Source organism: Notolepis coatsorum (assembly GCF_963971535.1).
Source record: "Notolepis coatsorum genome assembly, chromosome: 7".
In the NCBI taxonomy this organism is placed as follows: Eukaryota; Metazoa; Chordata; class Actinopteri; order Aulopiformes; family Paralepididae; genus Notolepis; species Notolepis coatsorum.
In genome coordinates, this window is record NC_140171.1 from 30817037 (window position 1) to 30835739 (window position 18703).

General features: G+C 46.5%; 1 protein-coding gene across 1 annotated transcript in view; it reads right to left on the minus strand.

Moving 5' to 3' along the window:
• Positions 1-2698: 2698 nt before the first annotated feature.
• lef1 (lymphoid enhancer-binding factor 1) overlaps positions 2699-18703 on the minus strand; it is a 59435-nt gene continuing 43430 nt past the window's right edge. The window contains exons 7-9 of the mRNA XM_084318232.1: positions 16932-16980; positions 15553-15594; positions 2699-4343 (exon numbers count right to left, since the gene is read on the minus strand). Of these exons, the coding sequence (XP_084174358.1) occupies positions 15560-15594; positions 16932-16980 (84 nt within the window). The 3' untranslated portion in view covers positions 2699-4343; positions 15553-15559. The remainder of the gene's footprint in view (positions 4344-15552; positions 15595-16931; positions 16981-18703) is intronic.

Sequence of the window (18703 nt, forward strand, 5' to 3'; positions counted from 1 at the left end):
TTTATGTTGATGAGAGGTGGTGTTGAGTGCACCCAGAGGTGCCTCATATTGAGATGCAAGATCCTTTTAAAGAAATTATGTGAATCCACCTAAAGGTGCTGTAAGTGGTATCTATAATAATAATGCAGGACCTCTTTAGGGGGTCTTTAATCGGCATGCAACGAACTGGACATGCAATTGGAGCGGCACACACACACACACACACACACATGCATTGTCTTTCTCAGTCGCCGATGCGATAGTCTCTGCGCCTAACCCATCCCGTCGTCCTTCCCCCCCCATGGGCAGCCGGGAGCAGATAGGGCGTCAACATGAGCCGCGCCCCGGGGAACAATCCAAGTGCTCCTGTCCGCAGTGGCGTCGCGTGGGTAAAATAACAGGGGAAGCCAAAAAAAAAGTATTAAAAAAAAATTATTAAATATATATCAAGCAGTCACCATGTACACTACAGTATGGCTCGGCGGCCAGTCAAACTTTCTTTTTATTTATTTAACAGATTGCAGAATGGGTACAATACAGTACGGCCCAATACACACAATTGTATAAGGGGATGCAGACCAGAGAAAGACGTTTGTCTTGTTTACATCAGGGTCATTAATATTGCTGGAGCGAGCATTGGTTCATTTTTGGTCCGATTTTTCCTTGCACGATTTTGCGCGCAGCGTGGGAGCAAATTCGAGACACATATTCTGTTGCATAAAGGTGTCCCACGGTCTCCTCTATGGCCGTAAATATTTTCACGCGGATCGGAATCACGGCGCGCCCGTGGGACACTTTTCCGTTTCGGCGAGTTTATTCCACGCTTTCGGCTTTCCTTTTCTAAGCATTTTCGGGGCTACATGTGAATGACTAAAAGTTGCGGGACGCCCAGATGTTTCCACAATAGAAAGCTTGCGTAGATCCCATAATAGGCTCACTTAATACAGCGTTTTTAAAATCACGCAACATTTTCAGGGTCGCAAGCCGACCTTTTCCCCTCGTTTTCGATGATGGAAGTGATTTAGGACACGCCGAGAGGTACCCGTGGATTTAATCTCGCGAGAATCGGGGCAATATTCGGCCCGTGGGAGCAGTCACGGGTTAATACAATGTTCAGAGTGCAGAGGGTAGGTGTGCAGAGGGGATGCCAGACAATTATTCTGCTCACACCCCCCGTTTTAAACTTTTAAGGTGTGGCAGTCAGCTCGAATCTGATTGGCTAGTATCGGTTTTGGACTCTACATACATTAATCACATGGTTGAGGCTGGAGAAAGACACCTACCCCCTGCCTCTCCTCTAGCTGCAGTGAGCATAGTGAGTCTGACAGTGTGTTAGACTTAGAGAGTGAGAAGGAGAAGAGGGAGACATAAAAAAAAAAAAAAAATAACAGATGCACAGATGAAAAAGAATGTAAACTATATTAAAAAAAAATTATATATATAATATATATTTTTTTTTTCTTTTCATATTTCATATTTGATATTAATTCATATTTTGATAGGGAGGCCTGGCTTCCGTTGGCTTCCATAAGGATTCGCCACTGCCTGTCCGTCTTCGTCAAGGACGCCACAGCGTTAGCGATTTGTTGTGCATGTTTTTCCATTGGGTTTATCTTATCGGGGGGAAACCCTAGCGAGCACGGGGAGAACATGCAAACTCTACACAAAGGCCATTACTGATGATGCTTGGTCAGTAATATGGGCCTTCCAGTAAACAAGAAATTTTATGGTATCCCGTTCCCATGTGATCCAATCAGGAGAGGGAACTCCACACTGCAAAAATGATCTGCCAAAATCTTGAAACTTTACTTAAAATAATCTGCCAGCATTATAGGTACCGTTTACCTAATAATAGGTTGTTATATTATAGGTTTACCTAATAATAGGTTGTTATATTATAGGTTCACATAATCGGTTATATTATAGGTTTACCTAATAGGTTGTTATATTATAGGTTCACATAATGGGTTGTTGCATGTAGAATCATGAGCCATTTGTTTTTCAAAGACAGTCTGTTTTATAGTTTGTGCAGTAAAACACTACTATTGTCAGTTGCTTCCTTACTGTCGTGCATCTGCCAAACATCCTGCCAACTCACATCTTGCTCTTCTCACAGAGGGACAGCAGGTGGCGCCAATTTACTACAAATAGAGTGATGGAACAGGCCCAGATTTGGAGAATCTTTCTATAAATAGAATTTTCCCTTTGATGTTGGCCCCTTCATTCGAAATGTTATGTTTTAACTCTGCACTGTGATTTGAACCTTTAGGAATATTAGGAAAGCTTTAGAATTTAAAGTTTACCGGTAGTTACTCAGACAATTTTTTGGAGACTTGGAGACGATCCATCTCCCCCTGCCATTAAAATTATTTCCCACTTGAGAGGCTTATATACTCGAAGATGATTTAGATTTCCCTTTTCATTATCACTGCAGTAATGCCGTATGAACGTGGCCCCAGGCACTGCGTGCTGTTTGAGTTTTAATTGCTGGTCCATTTTCCGAAGCCTTTTGAAGTTCCCCCTAGAGATTAAAACACGTAACGTTCAATACATTTCACCAGCCTTGTAGTTCCTCAGACAACCAATGAGTGGCATCATTAGAGCTTCGTTTAATTAGTATACAATGGTTGGTAAAAAAAAATGAAAGATGTACGATCCAGATGCCTCACAGAATGTACGCCTTGACAAAAACAAGTGATCCCGAATGAGCCGAATATGATCCAAGGATGCCTTTTTATTTAAAAAACAAAAACAAAAAACATGTTTGAAACAGTTTCAAAATGTGACCACTTGGGAAGCAAAGTGCTTAGACCAAGATGACAGTGACTCAAAATATAACAATGGTTAAAAAAAACAAAAGAATGAATCAAGTAATAAAAAAAATAGAGCATTACAATCAAAAAAATGTTACAGAGATGCTTGCATGGAATAAACAACATGGCTAAAGACCACACTAATAGCTACCAGAGAGAAGACGAAGGTCCATCGCAATAAAGAAAGACTGCCAAGTGCTGGGGGTAAATATATATATCTGCTTCATTTGTCATGTTTTTTTAGAACAATAAAATATAGGCCTCTGAGCTACAGTGTCACTCTTGCCTTTTTTGTCCTAATGTTGCCTGCAAAAATACCAAGAAAAATGACATATCCTGACAGTTTATTTTTAAAAAGTACACATACTGAGCATCATTTTACATCTGAGCAAGACTCGAGGTCACTATTTGTTACAAATAGTTATCAAAAGAAGCCTTAATTTTCATTTTTCTGCAAGACGCTTCAACAAGAAAATGGCTTTCCTGTGTCCAAAGCTTATTTTCATATATACCACTATAAAAAAACATTTTTAAAAACATAAAAAAAGAAAAAAACAATCACTGAAAATATACACCAAGAAAATTTAAACGGAGAGTTCAAAATACAAAAAAGCATTCAAAATAAATTTTAGTCTAAAATGAAAAGCATAAAAAAAAAACGTTGATCCTTTTTTTCACCAACTGGTCGTCAAAGAACAAAAAAGAAAAAAATAACTTGAGAAGAGTCTTGAGAGGACGTTTCTGAGACAAAAGACGAGATCCCTCCGACTTCCTAAGTGCAGTCTGAAAGAGGTGTTTGGTAGTAGGGGGGGGGGGGGCGAAACTCCCAAACGTGGTCTCAAATCCAGTGAGAGAGAGGGGGGGATGGAAGGGAGGGGAGGTGAACACAAGCATAGTGGACTGTACAAAAAGGAACTGAGGTGAAGAATAACTTAAAAATAACTTAGGAACGGGTGTTTCTCGAGTGTTTCGGGGGTGGCGTTAGGGGTGAGGTGCTAATTGTGTGCGCTTGTCAAAAAATAAATCGCTGGACGCTTTTTCAGTGCAGTGCCTTGGATTGCAATAAAGCTGATTGTAAAAAGGTTAAGGAACGAAAAACACCAAGACGTCAAATTCACCTTTTTGTGTTTTGGGGTGGAAGTGGGGAAGTGGTGGTGAGGAGGAGGAGGAGGAGGAGGAGGAGGAGGAGGAGGAGGAGGAGGAGGAGGAGGAGGAGGAGGAGGAGGAGGAGGAGGAGGAGGAGGAGGAGGAGGAGAAGAAGAAGAAGAAGTGGGGTCAGGTGAGGATGGTCTTTAGTAACAATGATTGTCTTGTTCAGTTCAGTGTCTACAGCAGGAGACTGCGGGGGGGGGGAGTAGAGTCAAGCACAGTGGGGGGGTGGGGGTGTTGGACGAGGAGGGTGGGGTCCTCTGAGAACTGGAGGCTTGGGAGTTGGGGACGGGGTGGTTTTTTTAAAGGTCTTCATGGAATCTTAACACGCCTCCATCTCTAACAGAGAGCCCGTAGCTGCTGTCTTGGCTTTGCACGTGGAGAACGCAGTCCGCTTTCCTCCTGCGGGGGGAGAGAACAGAGCAGCGGTCAGCGGTGCTACACAGTCATTGTATCCACTCACACAGCAACAACCACTCTGGCCTGTTGACTGTCCCTAGCCAGGAAGAAATTAGGTCAGATTAGACACACGTACACACACAGCCCACACTGACACACTGGTGGCGACATCAACTAAAAGATACATCCCAAATGAGTCACAGTGACATCACAGGAGATACTGTCTCTTGTAATGCAAGTCGTCTTTTATACAAGGTTTCACTTTAGGTGGAAATGTACAATTCAGAGGAGGTGTTTTAATCATCTACAGTACGAAAATCAGTTCATCCAATCAGATTTACTGCATTTTAAACCACAAACGCATCCTAAATGATGCAGTGTGACATCACAACTTCATGTAGCCACAAGACCTTTACTATTAGTCAGGTCTAAACAAGATCTTTACGTTGGTCTAGACAAGACCTTTATGTTGGTCGGGTAGACAAGACCTTTATGTTGGTCGGGTCTAGATAAGATCTTTACGTTGGCCTAAACAAGATAATTACGTTGGTCTAGACAAGATCTTTACGTTGGTCGGGTCTAGATAAGATCTTTACGTTGGCCTAATCAAGATATTTACGTTGGTCTAGACAAGATCTTTATGTTGGTCGGGTCTAGACAAGATCTTTACGTTGGTCGGGTCTAGATAAGATATTTACGTTGGTCTAAACAAGATCTTTACGTTGGTCTAGACAAGATCTTTACGTTGGTCTAGACAAGATCTTTACGTTGGTCTAGACAAGATCTTTGTTGGTCGGGTCTCGACAAGATCTTTACTTTGGTCGGGTCTAGACAAGATCTTTACTTTGGTCGGGTCTCGACAAGATCTTTACTTAGGTCGGGTCTAGACAAGATCTTTACTTTGGTCTAGACAAGATCGTTATGTTGGTCTACTCTAGACAAGATCTTTACATTGGTCAGGTCTAGACTAGAGTGTCACGATACCAAAACTTTTGTTTCGATACTATACCAATATGAATTTCGATACTGTGATACTTTTCCTCAAAATCAGGGAAACACTCTCAGATGTCATTATTGTTCTTTATTTTAAAACACAACAATGAACAATGACAAGAATAAATAAATAAAATTAAAAGCAATGGCATTCAAAATGCTGGAGAACTTTCTTTGCACTCAAAACAGTTGCTGTACAAGGTTTCTGAACCCAGCTTTCTCAACTGTATATATATTGGAACTTGGTCCACACAGATGAACTCTGCCCTGTTGATACTTTTAGCATCTTTGGACTAATTTATATACTTAATATGCTGCTAAAAAAAACAGAGGTTAGGTTGCTTCTGAGTGGGGGGAGTTACTCTGTGAGCCAAATGCAGCAGACTTCTGTAGTTAAACAAAATTCAAGGGGTAGAAAAAGTATGGTTGTATTATTATTATTATTATTATTATTATTATTATTATTATTATTATTATACATTTGTCATAGCAGAGGGCCTAATTAGTTTAAGATACCATAACCTAGAAAACATTTTGATGAGTGAGACTGATTATATATAGCCTATCATAATCTAGAACTAGGTTATGTCATATTGTAGGCTGTTTAACAAAAATAAAATAGATTCCCGTTGTCTTTATACAGTATGTATGAACCATTAAATGGGCAATTGTCAAATGTCTCCATAGAGATGAGATGCACGTGTGCATCAATTAATTTCTGTTGTGGGTAGGCAACAGCTTTCAGCACGGCAGTTTAGGCTATGTATAGCTTATTATTAGGCTTTTCAATTTATTTTCTATTCTTGCGAATAGCATTGTGGACATTTTCTAATGCTTGTATAAGGAACTGTAGTCACGAGAGCTAGCATAGCTCGTCCAACGAATGTTGGCATCAATGGCATGACTACAGTACTACTGTAGCACGTAACGTTAGTTATCATAACCATCGGCAATCGCAGTGAGGATCTTTATTGATTAACGTTAGCTAGCTAGCACATTTTGCATAGAATAAACTCGGCTAATGTTAGCTTATATAGCTAGCGAACTATAATTCTAGTTAAAGCTAGCTAGCTAACGTTAATCAATAAAGATCCTCACTGCGATTGCCGATGGTTATGATAACTAACGTTACGTTAATGCTAGCTCTCGTGACTACAGTTCCTTATACGAGCATTAGAAAATGTCCACAATGCTATTCGCAAGAATAGAAATCTCAATCTCTCTCCATCAGAGATCTCTCTTCCGGTAAACTAGCGCAACGTCACCAATGACAGCAGCGCTGTGCTCCAATAGGAAGGCATTCGCATGCATAAATTAATAAATTAAAGAAGAAGGAAATTTTTTTTTCCCTAACGCAGTATAGTATCATTTCGAACACTCTAGTACCGCGGTACTATACTAATACCGGTATACCGTGCAACCTAGTCTAGACAAGATCTTTACGTTGGTCAAAACAATGATGACAAAACAGGTGATGTGTCCTTAACAACGACATGAGGTTACTTGGGTGGCGATGGGAGAAGCACTGGGACTAGAATTCTTTGTTGTAAAAACGCTGGCCCCAAATTCCTCAAATCGTGACTCAACTTGGTAATTTCTACATTTCGCAGGGACAATCTCACAATGCAAACCTCACTTTCTGTCCAACAAAAATCTTGACAAAAACAGAGGATTTCAGGCCAAAATGACCTTTCAGGTGACTGGTGGGCGACTGCAGAGGAATGCCTGTGTGTTCCTGTAGCCTTCACAGCAAGGTTAGAGGCTCCCGACAGGATGTGGGTTGGCTTGCTTTGATGCTAGTTTTGACATGGGGTTGCTGTGACCCAGCTGGCAGCAGTACTACCACGCTCCTCTCTGCCCTCAACTGACTCCCCCTCCCCCTCCTCCCCCCCTCTCTCTCAAGGCAATCACACCATCCTCTAGCACGGGTGGTCATCCCATAAGAGTCTACGGCGTAGACCTTTTCACGAGGTGGCATGGAATCAGACTAAAGTGAATGGAGCAAGCTGGCAAATCCAGTATGGAGAGAATGGGGGTGCTGTGGACAACAATTATCTGAACCGGGCGCAGCTGAAGACACAGGTCGGTACTGCAGTGTAAAAGGGGAGGGGGTATCTGTCTAACCACACAAGTGTTAACCCCCCTTGTGACATGGTCTGTGTAGCTAACTTAACAGAATTAGCTTCAGTTATTGACAAGCAGAGGAGAGTTATTTTAGACCAAAGCATCAAACAGAATCTGTGATCAGAGAGAGTGAGAGAGAGAAGGGGGGGGGGGGGGGGTAGATGACTGCTTCCTGTGACTGAAAGATGGATGTTTTGCAACAGGGAGGATATAAAAAAAAGAGAAAGGGATGAGAAGTGGTATTAGCGGACCGCTCCCTTGTGGTAAAGTCCAGGGTGTGTTTTCATAGGAAAGGAGTCAGCTGAGCCTGGCTGCCCACTCCTCACACTCACACACACACACACACACTCTCAAAGTCTTATGCATGCACGTGAACACAAACGCGCGCACACACACACACACACACACACACCACCACCATCCAGACTGCTTTACCACATGTGGATGAAAGGGAACAGGACAGAGGCCACCTTTCCCAGGGAGGGCTGACCCTGAGCAGCAGCGAGTAGGAGCGCAGCACTCAGAGAGAGAGAGAGAGAGGGAGAGAGAGACGGAGCCCCTGTCGCCTTTATTTACCTCCACTGCCCTCCCTCTTTTCATCCCAGAATCTCAAAGCGGCCCGCGTGTGCCGCCACTGCACCCCCCCTTTTCCTGGGGAGCGGTTTTCCTTCCCCAGCCACAGACATGAAAAGCACTGGTCTTCCTGCCTGGGGAAGAGGCCTGGGGGCTGGGAGGTAAAGGCGGCGTGTGTGTGTGTGTGTGGTGTGTGGTGTGTGGTGTGTGTGGTGTGTGTGTGTGTGTGTGTGTGTGTGTGTGTGTGTGTGTGTGTGTGTGTGTTGATGGCAGCAGCGAGTGTGCGGTGTGGAGGTTGTGGGTTGGGGGCATCAGGCCAGAACTTCACAGGGTCCATCCGACACACAAACACTGGGATTCAGGAGCAACTCTGACCCCCCCCCCCCCTCCTCCTCCTCCTCCCTCCTGCCCCCACATTAGTGCTCAGGAATGCCGGCTGGACTTTTTTGCAGGAAATGAAACGCTCCTCTGTTCCAGAGGGCTAGAGGAGGTTGAGGTCCTGGCTCCCTCTCTCTCTTTTCCTTGGCCAAGATGGAGGGAGGAGGGGGGAGAGGGAGAGAGAGAGAGAGACAGAGCGACGGGGCCCTCTCGCCCGGCCTTTGAAGTGTGGGAGGTTAAGATAACTGGCACGGCCCCGCGTCTCTCAATCGCCGCCTTCACCTCCCGGGGCAAATCAAAGAACCCGCAGCTGGGCCCCGCCCGCTTTACCCCCCCGCCCCCTTCCTCCTCGCCTCCCTCCCTCCCTCCCTCCCACTCAGAGCTCTGGGGTTTCTTCTGGTGCCATTAAAAAGGAAAACACGGCCGACAAATTACTCTAAAAATAAGCCAAGTGGAGAGAGGTGTCTCCAAGGGAGACTGAATTGAGAGCAGAATGGTTGAGATGAAGACTTGTATAAAGGAAGTGCCAGATCAAGCTGGTTAGTCGTTGCCGCCACGACTAGAACCACTCATTCAAAAAGACCTAGAAGAGATGAAAACAACCCGGATTAAAATCAGGAAAAACTAGTTGACAAGTTACTAAAACTCACATATCAGTCAACGACTAGTGAATTCTCTTTTTTTTAAGGAACAAAGTAATAAAAACAGCACCTGGACCAAGAGAAAAGTGATGTTTTAAACAAACCGCTCCATTCTGTCAGCACTTCTCCAGAGCCCAGAGACACCCGACATGAAAGGGAAACCCCTCCTCCGCGCTAACGTCTTTGTCATTTCTAACCTCCAGCTTCCACCCCAGAAAGGCAGACATAAAGGGGGGGGGGGGGGGGGGGGCTGCATCTTTTCTACCCAAAAAAGATGGGTAGGGGGGGGGGGGGGGGACAAAGGCCCGAGAGAGAAAAGAGGAGAAAGAGGGATGAAGGGTTGTGTCTGTGTGTAATATTGGCTGTGGCGGAGAAGAGAAAGGGGGAGGGGAGAGCTACCAAATCCCCCAAACCTCAGGCATGTGTGGGTGAGACTGGGGTGGGGGTAGTGGGAGGGATCTGGGGGCAAGAGTGGGGTACAGTAGGTGGGGGTCTGCCCCACATCTGAAGCAGCGTCGCTGGGGGCCCGGGCAGCTGAAGTCTGGCCAAGTGCTGCCCCCCCCCCCCCCCCCCACACACAGCCTGATCCCCCGCAGGCCGGGGAGGGAAGGGGGGGTCAGGAGGCGGCACATTCAAAGAGCACAATGACTGCTCCCTCCCTTCACCACAGACCTCCATCAAAGACATCCACCGCCACTCGCATCCACCATCAGCATGGAAGAAAGGAGCAGGAAGGAGAGTAGGGGGAGAAAGGGAGAGAGAGAGAGTAGATGGGGAGAGGGAGATGGAGGAGTGGAAAGAGAGAGGAAAGTCAGGGGAAATAGAAAGGCAGCAAAGAGAGAGACAGGGAGAGAGAGAGATGGAGAGAAGACAAGAAGAGAGAGATGGAGAGACAGAGAGAGAGGCAGAGAGAAAACAGAGAAAGAGAGATGGGAGAGAGAGAGAGAGATGAAGAGAGAGAGACGGAGAGAGAGAGAGAGGCAGAGAGATGGAGAGGAGGCGTTTGGATTGGCTCTCCTTTTTTCTTTAATAGCCAGTTATTGAACCTCAGAGAAAATAAACTCCCAACACATCACAAGTGTTCGGTTTGGAGTCAAATAAAAATAAACATGGCTTCCTTCGACCTCTCCATCCCCTTCCTCTGTCTGCGCTGTGACCTCGCCGTCACCTGGACGCCTTTCATCCACAGATAAGCATCTGAGGAGGGGGGGCGGAGGAGGTATAAGGTCACAGCTCTCCGCCCCCTCTCCAAAAGTCTGCAAGCGCCTCAAGGAACCACAGGGGTGAGGTTGCAGGGGGGGTGAGGTGGGGAGAGAGAGAGAGAGAGAGAGAGAGAGAGAGACGGGGAGGGAGGAAGAGGAAGTGGAGAAGACATGACAGAAAGTGGGGAGACTGTGGACCCTCATACTGTTACTGCAGCTGGCCGAGCCGCAGCACAATAGGCCCCATGACTCAATGAAAACAAAGCTCAAGCCCAGTCTAAACAATGGCAGCCATAGGTGCATACTATCCCCATGTAAGAGGAGGCCTGGGAGAGGTCTTCGCCACTTTTCTGGGATGTGCTGGTGGTCGTGTGAGTGTGAATGTGTGTGTGCGTGTCTGTGTGTGTGTGTGTGGGGGGGGGGGGGGGGGGGGGGGGGGGGGGGGGCGTTGAAGGATTAAGTTAAAACATTTGGACAGTAAGAGGTGACGGCTTCCGAGCGTATGCACACACCTGCATGCTGCAGCGTTTGACATCCTGCTGAACCTCTGGAAGTCCATTCACTAAGTGCTGAGGAGGCTGTTTCTCCTCACAGAGGCAGGCTTTGTGGGGGCGGTGGTGGGGGGGAGGAGGAGAGAGCACGAGGAGGACTGCAGGGGGAGAGCGTTTCCGTTTCCATTTCCTACCCACAGTAACATTAGCCGGGGCGTCTCTCTGGTTTATGCTACAGTCACTGTGCCCCCCCCCCCCCCTTCTCAAACCCCCTAATTTTTTTTTTCTTTTTCTGAAGTACAGTTTAAAAAGAAAAAAGAAAATAAATCCTGTCATCTGCTGCGAGCCGCTCAGAGTCCCAGAGTAGTTCTGCCGTCCGGATTCCATCCCCAATTATCCCAGGTCACTAACAAGGCGTGTGGAGCGCTGGGCCGCAGTGGCCTGCAGGCAGGGAGCCAGACTGAAACGGCTCGGGAAGTGGAGGCAGAACCTTGAATAATTACAGCTGTGTGGACTGTGGCTGACAGAGAGAGAGAGAGAGAGAGAGAGAGAGAGAGAGAGAGAGAGAGAGACACTGATGAGGGTAGGAGACAGACTGATGATGATTAGAGAGAGCGAGAGAGAGAGAGAGAGAGAGAGAGAGAGAGAGAGAGAGAGAGAGAGAGAGAGAGAGAGAGAATAAGGGACACAGACAGAAGGCAGAGTGTGACTGGGAGAAATAAGAACTCTGGTGGAAGATGGATTTTCACTTTCACCCTCACTCTCTCTCTGTCTGTCTGTCTGTCTCCTGCCCTCTTCCCTCATCAAAGTCTCACAGCCGACTCTCCTCTGCACACATCAGAGGCAGCAGGGCTAGGCATGGGCAGAGAGAGAGAGAGAGAGAGAGAGTGAGAGAGAGGGGAGTGAGTGAGAGAAGAGAGGGAGTGAGAGAGATAGAGAGAAGAGTGAGAAGAGAGGGAGTGAGAGAGAGAAGATAGAGAGAGGGAATGAGAGAGAGGGAGTGAGAGAGAGATGGAGTGAGAGAGATGGAGTGAGAGAGAGAAGAGAGAGGGAGTGAGAGAGATGGAGAGAAGAGAGAGAGAGAGAGAAGCAGCCACCAAAGCTCCCGTTGGAACAGCGCTCTCTTTCATGCTGTGGGACCAGGCAGCGTAGTCAGAAACGAGGCACTGGGCCTCAACACACCATCCACTGTAATTCACTTAACACCGGGCGCAGACACACACAGAGCCGGGACCACCAACACCACGAGATCAAGCCCTTTTAGGACCAGTTGTAATATATATACACATTATAAATACATTATGTGGGGCGCCCCAGTGGCGAACCACATAACACGCTGAGTCGCGGCACGGCCGACCCGGGTTCGATTCCCGGACCCGTCGTTATTTGCCGAATGTCTTCCCCCCACTCTGTCTCCCGTTCCTCCTCTCTCTCTCTCTACTGGACCGCCCAGTAGTAAAAAGCGATAAACGCTAAAAAATAAATCTTAAAAGAAAAAAAAAGAAAAATACATTATGTAACATTATCTAGGGCTACATTAATCATGTCCAGTTCCCACGGGGAGGGAATCCAAGAGCATGGTTTTAAAAAAACAGGCCGTTTCCCCTGGAGTTACCCTCGCAGAGCGCTGCCATCACGCATGCCAAGGGGAAAGAAGGGCACGTTCATAAGAGTTGGGACGACTCGCACGCGCAAACACACACGGCGCGTATTTTCACGAGTGTTTGCGACTCCCGCGGCCCGCGCCAGCCAGATTAAAAGGCCACCTTTGTTAAGAGCGTCTCCCCCGTGTGAGAAATGTGCAGCGGCCAGAGAGAGAAAAAAAAGTGGATAGCCTGCGGGGTGCGCGTGTGTGTGTGTGTGTGTCCCGGACAGATAACCATCTCAAAGGCTGTGAATCAGAGGGCTTAGTCAGACAAAAGGCTAACAGCTAGGGAGGGAGTGAGAGAATGAAAGCAGAGATACATACATTGTGTTAAAAGTAAGGAAGGGAAGGAGGGAGGGAAACTAAATAAAGGAGGGATTCAGAGAGAGAGAGAGAGACAGAGAGTGAAAGAGAGAGAGAGAGAGAGAGAGAAAGGAAGAAGGAAAGCAGGAATACGTTAACAGAGTATCAAAGTCAATAGGGAGAGAGGGGTGGAACGGAGGGAGGTAGAGAGGAAGAGACATAAAGGTTAATTTCACGACGTCAGAGTATCGTCTCGTCAGAGCTGTTAGGACTGTGGTGAGGAGAACACAGCTGGGCCCAGTGTGTAGAGTCACTGTGGACGTACCAGGGATAACAAAGAGGAACAACTTCCAGGCTATAAAACTCAAGCCCATGGTTTACCTCACCCAGGCGGAGAGTGTTTATTATCACAGTCGTACCTTCTTGGGATTTTATCAAACTTGACTATACACACACACACACACACACACACACACACACACACACACACACACACACACACACACACACACACACACACACACACACACACACACACACACACACACACACACACACACACACACACACACACACACACACACACACACACACACACACACACACACACACACACACACACACACACACACACACACACACAATCCCTGTCAGATTTCTCTATTTCTTTTTGGAGAAGGGAGGGGGCTAGAGGGGAGGTAGATGAGGTGGAGACCGGGGCACATGAAAAGAAATAGACAAATAAGTTATAATTTAAAGATGTTTTCTGTGCATCTACACCAAGCTAACCTCAATCCAGTTCTTTGGGATCTGCATAAATTTGACGGGCTTGTGGCGTAGCGGCGGCCTCCTTGGTATTATGCATATTAGTTTAAGGCTGTCACTGAGAATCAGTGAGGGTGTCCGTCCCGCTGTGGCGAGGCGCTGCTAATTATTGGATCAGAGATAAAGTGCTTTTTTTACCGCTCAGTCTTTGAAAAGTGGCCATGGAGAGAAGAGAGGGGGGGGGGGCTTCAGACTTGGGGTTCAGAGAGAGAGAAGAGCCACAGGGTCAGGAATCGATCAAGTGGAAAACCTTTTGTCTGTTTGCGGCGATTTCGTCATGAGACCAGATTTGTCACATCTGCCTGGCTTTACCGCCGTCGACAGAAAGCGGAATAACAGGATGCTACCGGACTCCCCTCAGAGAGGAACAGAGAGAGGGAGAGAGAGGGAGAAATAGAGAGGGAGAAAGAGGAAAAACAGATGCCTCATACGAAACGCTCTCTTTTCATCTTCCTTTGTTCAGTGATCTGATCCGACGGTGAAGCGGCGACACTTAAAGACAGTAAGGACTTTTGTCACATGATATGATATAGAAAATAGAAAAAGCAAAAACCCCCCAAAATACCCTTCGTAAACGTAAAAACAAGACTACAAAATGGCTCTGTTATGGATGTTATTTTAGGTGGGTTCTTGTCGAGACACCGTGAAATCTCATTAAGTCGTAGCATCTCATTAAAGGGTAAGTTCCTAATCTTGGACCCCAAGCCCCACTTCCTTCTCACCACTGATGCTGTTGATGGGTGGAGTTCCTCAGCAGTGTGTTCTGTTCTTCATCCTGGATGAGTTCCTCAGCTCCGGCTTCTTAACCACAAACCCAATGTAAAGTCAATGGGGCCACATTCCAGTCGGTACAAGCTCGGAAATAAATGCTGAAACCTACTTCGGTTGCATTGTGGAGTAGGTTTCTGTGTTTATTTCAGGGATGGTACAAAACTGGAGCATGGCCCCGTTGACCTTGCATTAGTCTTGTGGCTAACTAGCCAGAGCTACTGTATCCAGCAGAAAGAACGTGGATTGTGCTGGGAAAAGAGTTAGGGGTCCAGAATTCTGAACTTGCCCTTTAAGATGATGCAGCAGGGCCAGCGCTGGCCTCTGTTCACTATGGCTGGCGAGAGACGACAGATGCCGTCCATATGAAACAAGACTTGGACCGAGACGGACCCGATGCCTGAGCTTAAAATAGCACCGGAAAGGAAGACAATATATTCTCTTTCATTTTTCTTCCATCAGTATTATGTCGTCCATATTTAGTAAACATGTGATAAATGAGTTGTTGGGTGGTAATGTGTTGCATTTTTAACAGATCTGTTTGGAGCTCGAGCTTGGGAGTGCCAGGCGGGTGGGGTTTACCGCTTTCAGATGGTGTCTGCTTGTGTCGTAAAATCACAGAATAAAGTTTACTAAATTGACCTTCAAATTGTTTCGTAAACTCCACCCATCTAGTACTCAAAGCAGGTTAAAACAAACGCTGATAATAGTAATTATTATTATTATTATTTAATACCATTTGACCAAGGTTTGTTTTATTTATTTATTAATTTTTTTTTTAAATCCCATTGGTTTGGACATTCCAACAAAGAAACTCAAACAAACCAGACTATGCTGACAGAGCTGACACTTTGACCTTTCGTCCACCACCAGTGTTCAGTACAAAAGGCTAACACTGGATTGACCAGGGCCAACCCACACACACACACACATCCTCAGACATACGCACGCACAATCACAAAATCCAATCCCTATTGTGTGTGGAGGCCTATTGAGCACGCGCGCGCACACACACACACACACACACACACACACACACACACACACACACACACACACACACACACAAAGCACACACACAAAGCACAATCCCTGGTCTTAACGCCACAGACACAATGACTATGGTGAGGTTAGGGTGGACCTTTTTTAGGATTAGTCTGTGAATACACACTCTCAAAGTCAGTGTTTAGCAGGCTTGAAACCAGGCTTGGACATATGTTGGAACAGTAGCATACGAGCATATGAGTGGGGGATAGAAGGTCATCTTACCATTTTGTCAGATGTACGCCGTTTTCATTCGCTGGCCTGTACCTGCAGAAAATGGCATCTTTTATAAAAAAAAAAAAAAGCCCTGAGGTATCAGGAACGGCATAGTATTTAATCATCTAAATGTGTGGCCTAAATTCTACGCATCATATCTTACTTCAGTGGATTACAGTTGCAGCATTGAGAAGTGTGGGGGGGTGGGGGGGAGTTGGGGTTGGAAGCGGTGAGCTGGACAGGGTCAGCAGAAAGATATATAGAGTGGCAGGCAGAAAAAATAGAGTGCAAAGCCCAGGAACAGGCAAAGTAGTCAACTAGAATAGACAGACTAATCCCAAAGTAGGTGTAATGTGTGGAGAGGGGGATGACGAGGGGAGAGATGGAAGGATGAAAGATGGTGCAGTGAGAAAGCTGGCTGAAGCACAATGGTATCCATACAGAACGGGCTCAAAAACCCAATCCACTGAAGGCGGAATGAGGATAGGTAGGTGTGTGTGTGTGTGTGTGTGTGTGTGTGTGTGTGTGTGTGTGTGTGTGTGTGTGTGTGTGTGTGTGTGTGTGTGTGTGTGTGTGTGTGTGTGTGTGTGTGTGTAACAAGCAGTGCATCACACCTGCTTTGTGACTGTGTCTAGCGGGAGATGTCTTTTTATAGCTTCGTGGCACATGTGTGTTGTGTTGTTGGCAGACATACATGAACACATAGGAGGCTGAGTGGACAGAAAGCTGCTGCTCACCGCCTCGCAGAGCGACAGAGAGGAGGCGTTAAGGCGCAGACGAGTCTAGTAACAAAGTCTTGTTTCAGAGAAGTCGGTTCACTCTGCCGCCATCTTGATAACAGGGGCCAACTTAATAAGACCTGACCCCCCCCCTATCTGTTTGAATGGGGAGGCATCCCATCACCCTATCTAAGAATCGGTCATACATATCATGATTTTAATGGTTCATTAAACAGACCTCTCTAGAACAGACCTGGGGTCAGGCTACAGAGGAGGTGTATATGTGAAGGTGGTTATGTGGGGCTCTCTAAAACAGATCTTGGGTCAGGCTACAGAGGAGGAGCTATGTGAAGGTGGTTACCTGGGGCTCTTGAACAGACCTCTCTAAAACAGACCCGAGGTCAGGCTACAGAGGAGGAGCTATGTGAAGGTGGTTATGTGGGGCTCTTGAACAGACCTCTCTAAAACAGACCTGTGGTCAGGCTACAGAGGAGGAGCTATGTGAAGGTGGTTACCTGGGGCTCTTGAACAGACCTCTCTAAAACAGACCTGGGGTCAGGCTACAGAGGAGGAGCTATGTGAAGGTGGTTACGTGGGGCTCTTGAACAGACCTCTCTAAAACAGACCTGGGGTCAGGCTACAGAGGAGGAGCTATGTGAAGGTGGTTACCTGGGGCCGGCTCCTGGATCTTCTCCCTCTTCCGCTTCTTCTTCTTTCCCTAGAAAATATCCAGGTGAACGCTTAAAGTGTGGCTCCAGCACTCACCCTCACTACACCATGGTTCTGTTCTCTTCTGCCGTTTGCCATGTTCACTCATCCCCTGCCGGACATCCAATCAGCATCGCCGCGCGCTCCGGGGCCGCAGCCAATCACCTCGCCGAGGGGGTAGGAACAACGATCTTCCCTGGTCTGAGTTACCGAGGTAAGACTTGGCCGTGGCTTATCTAGTTAAGTGTATATAATCTGGTTTTGATGGGGTTCCTGGCAATAATTGTATTTTCAGATCTCTGCTTAGCCAACTAGAGGCGACGCCAGTAGCAAGTGAGGCAGTCTACGTGACGTGAATAAGTAAAAGAGTCTGCACACCGCTAGGAAGCTCCCATTATGTGTTCATTGTCACCAGCGATCAATTCATGAACCGCTCTTACGCACACATATGTTTTGTTCTTACACACTATTGTTTTTTCTTAGCCCTCAATTAAGTTTCAGAGACGGGAAGCAAAGTCTGATGGCTATTTGTGACTCCTCGCCCTCTGACATCCATTGTCCATCTCTTGTAACTGGCGATCACCCAGGCTTGCAAAGACATTCATGTGGTACACAATAGATGTCACGGGGCAAGGAGTCACAAATAGCCATCAGATGTTGCTTCCTGTCCGACTAACGAAGACTAACTTCAGGGCTAAAAAAACTCCTATAGTGTGTAAGAAAAAATGTGTGCGCGTGAGAACATTTCATTAATGAGGCCCACTGTTCCAATCAATATGGTTCGTATTTCCATCGTCGGGTGACGAAGATTTGAAACGTTGATCTGTGGTTAATAATGGACACCTAACGGGAGTTTTTCCAGCAGTATGCAAAATATTCCTAATTGATTTGGTCCATCGCTCCTGCTACGATCAGGTCGTTGGACGTGTGTGTTCCTCCATCCCCCCGTTCGAGGCGACCTTGAGAAGAGTGTGCTCTTTCACGAAGCTCGTCTGACCCCCGCCGAATCAACACCCCTGTCCTCATCACCAACACCGTCCCATGGTGAGCTTTGAAGTCCCTTCCAGTAACTAACATTAATATGAAGTGCAAAAAAAAATAAAGAACGCCCGACGTTATTAGGAGTCGTCTAAACATGATTGTGAAGAGCATCACTTTCCTGGTGAGCTTGAGAGGAACTTGTATGGATTTATAGCTTATGGCAAATCCCTGGGGGGAAGACTATAGGTATATAGATAGCAGTGTACAGTCCTTCTAGTCAAATATGAGGAGCACTTTGGTTTCCTGCTGCAAAGTCTGCTAATCCACTTATTCATGAGCTAATCTGCCTTCTACTGCTGTGGCAGACAGGGAGACGAGAGAGAGAGAGAGAGAGAGAGAGAGAGAGAGAGAGAGAGAGAGAGAGAGAGAGAGAGAGAGAGAGAGCGAGCGAGAGGGAGAGAGAGAGGGAGAATGGTTGAGCGAAAGGATGAGAGGGAGGTAGTGATATGGATAGAAAACACTACTACACGCCCTCTATGTCAGCGTGTACCTATTTTGGGAGCTTCTAAGCAGACTGTGTGCGTGGGTAACGAGGTTCGATTTAGAGGGGGGAGCGGGACGGGAATTGTTTAGGAAAATGTTCTCGGAATTCTATGACTCCATGGGTTTCAGTCAAGGAAACTATAAAAGAAGGAAGGGTCATCACGTCAGAATACCAGCGTTCTATGCTCTGCTTGGTGCCAGACTTGTAT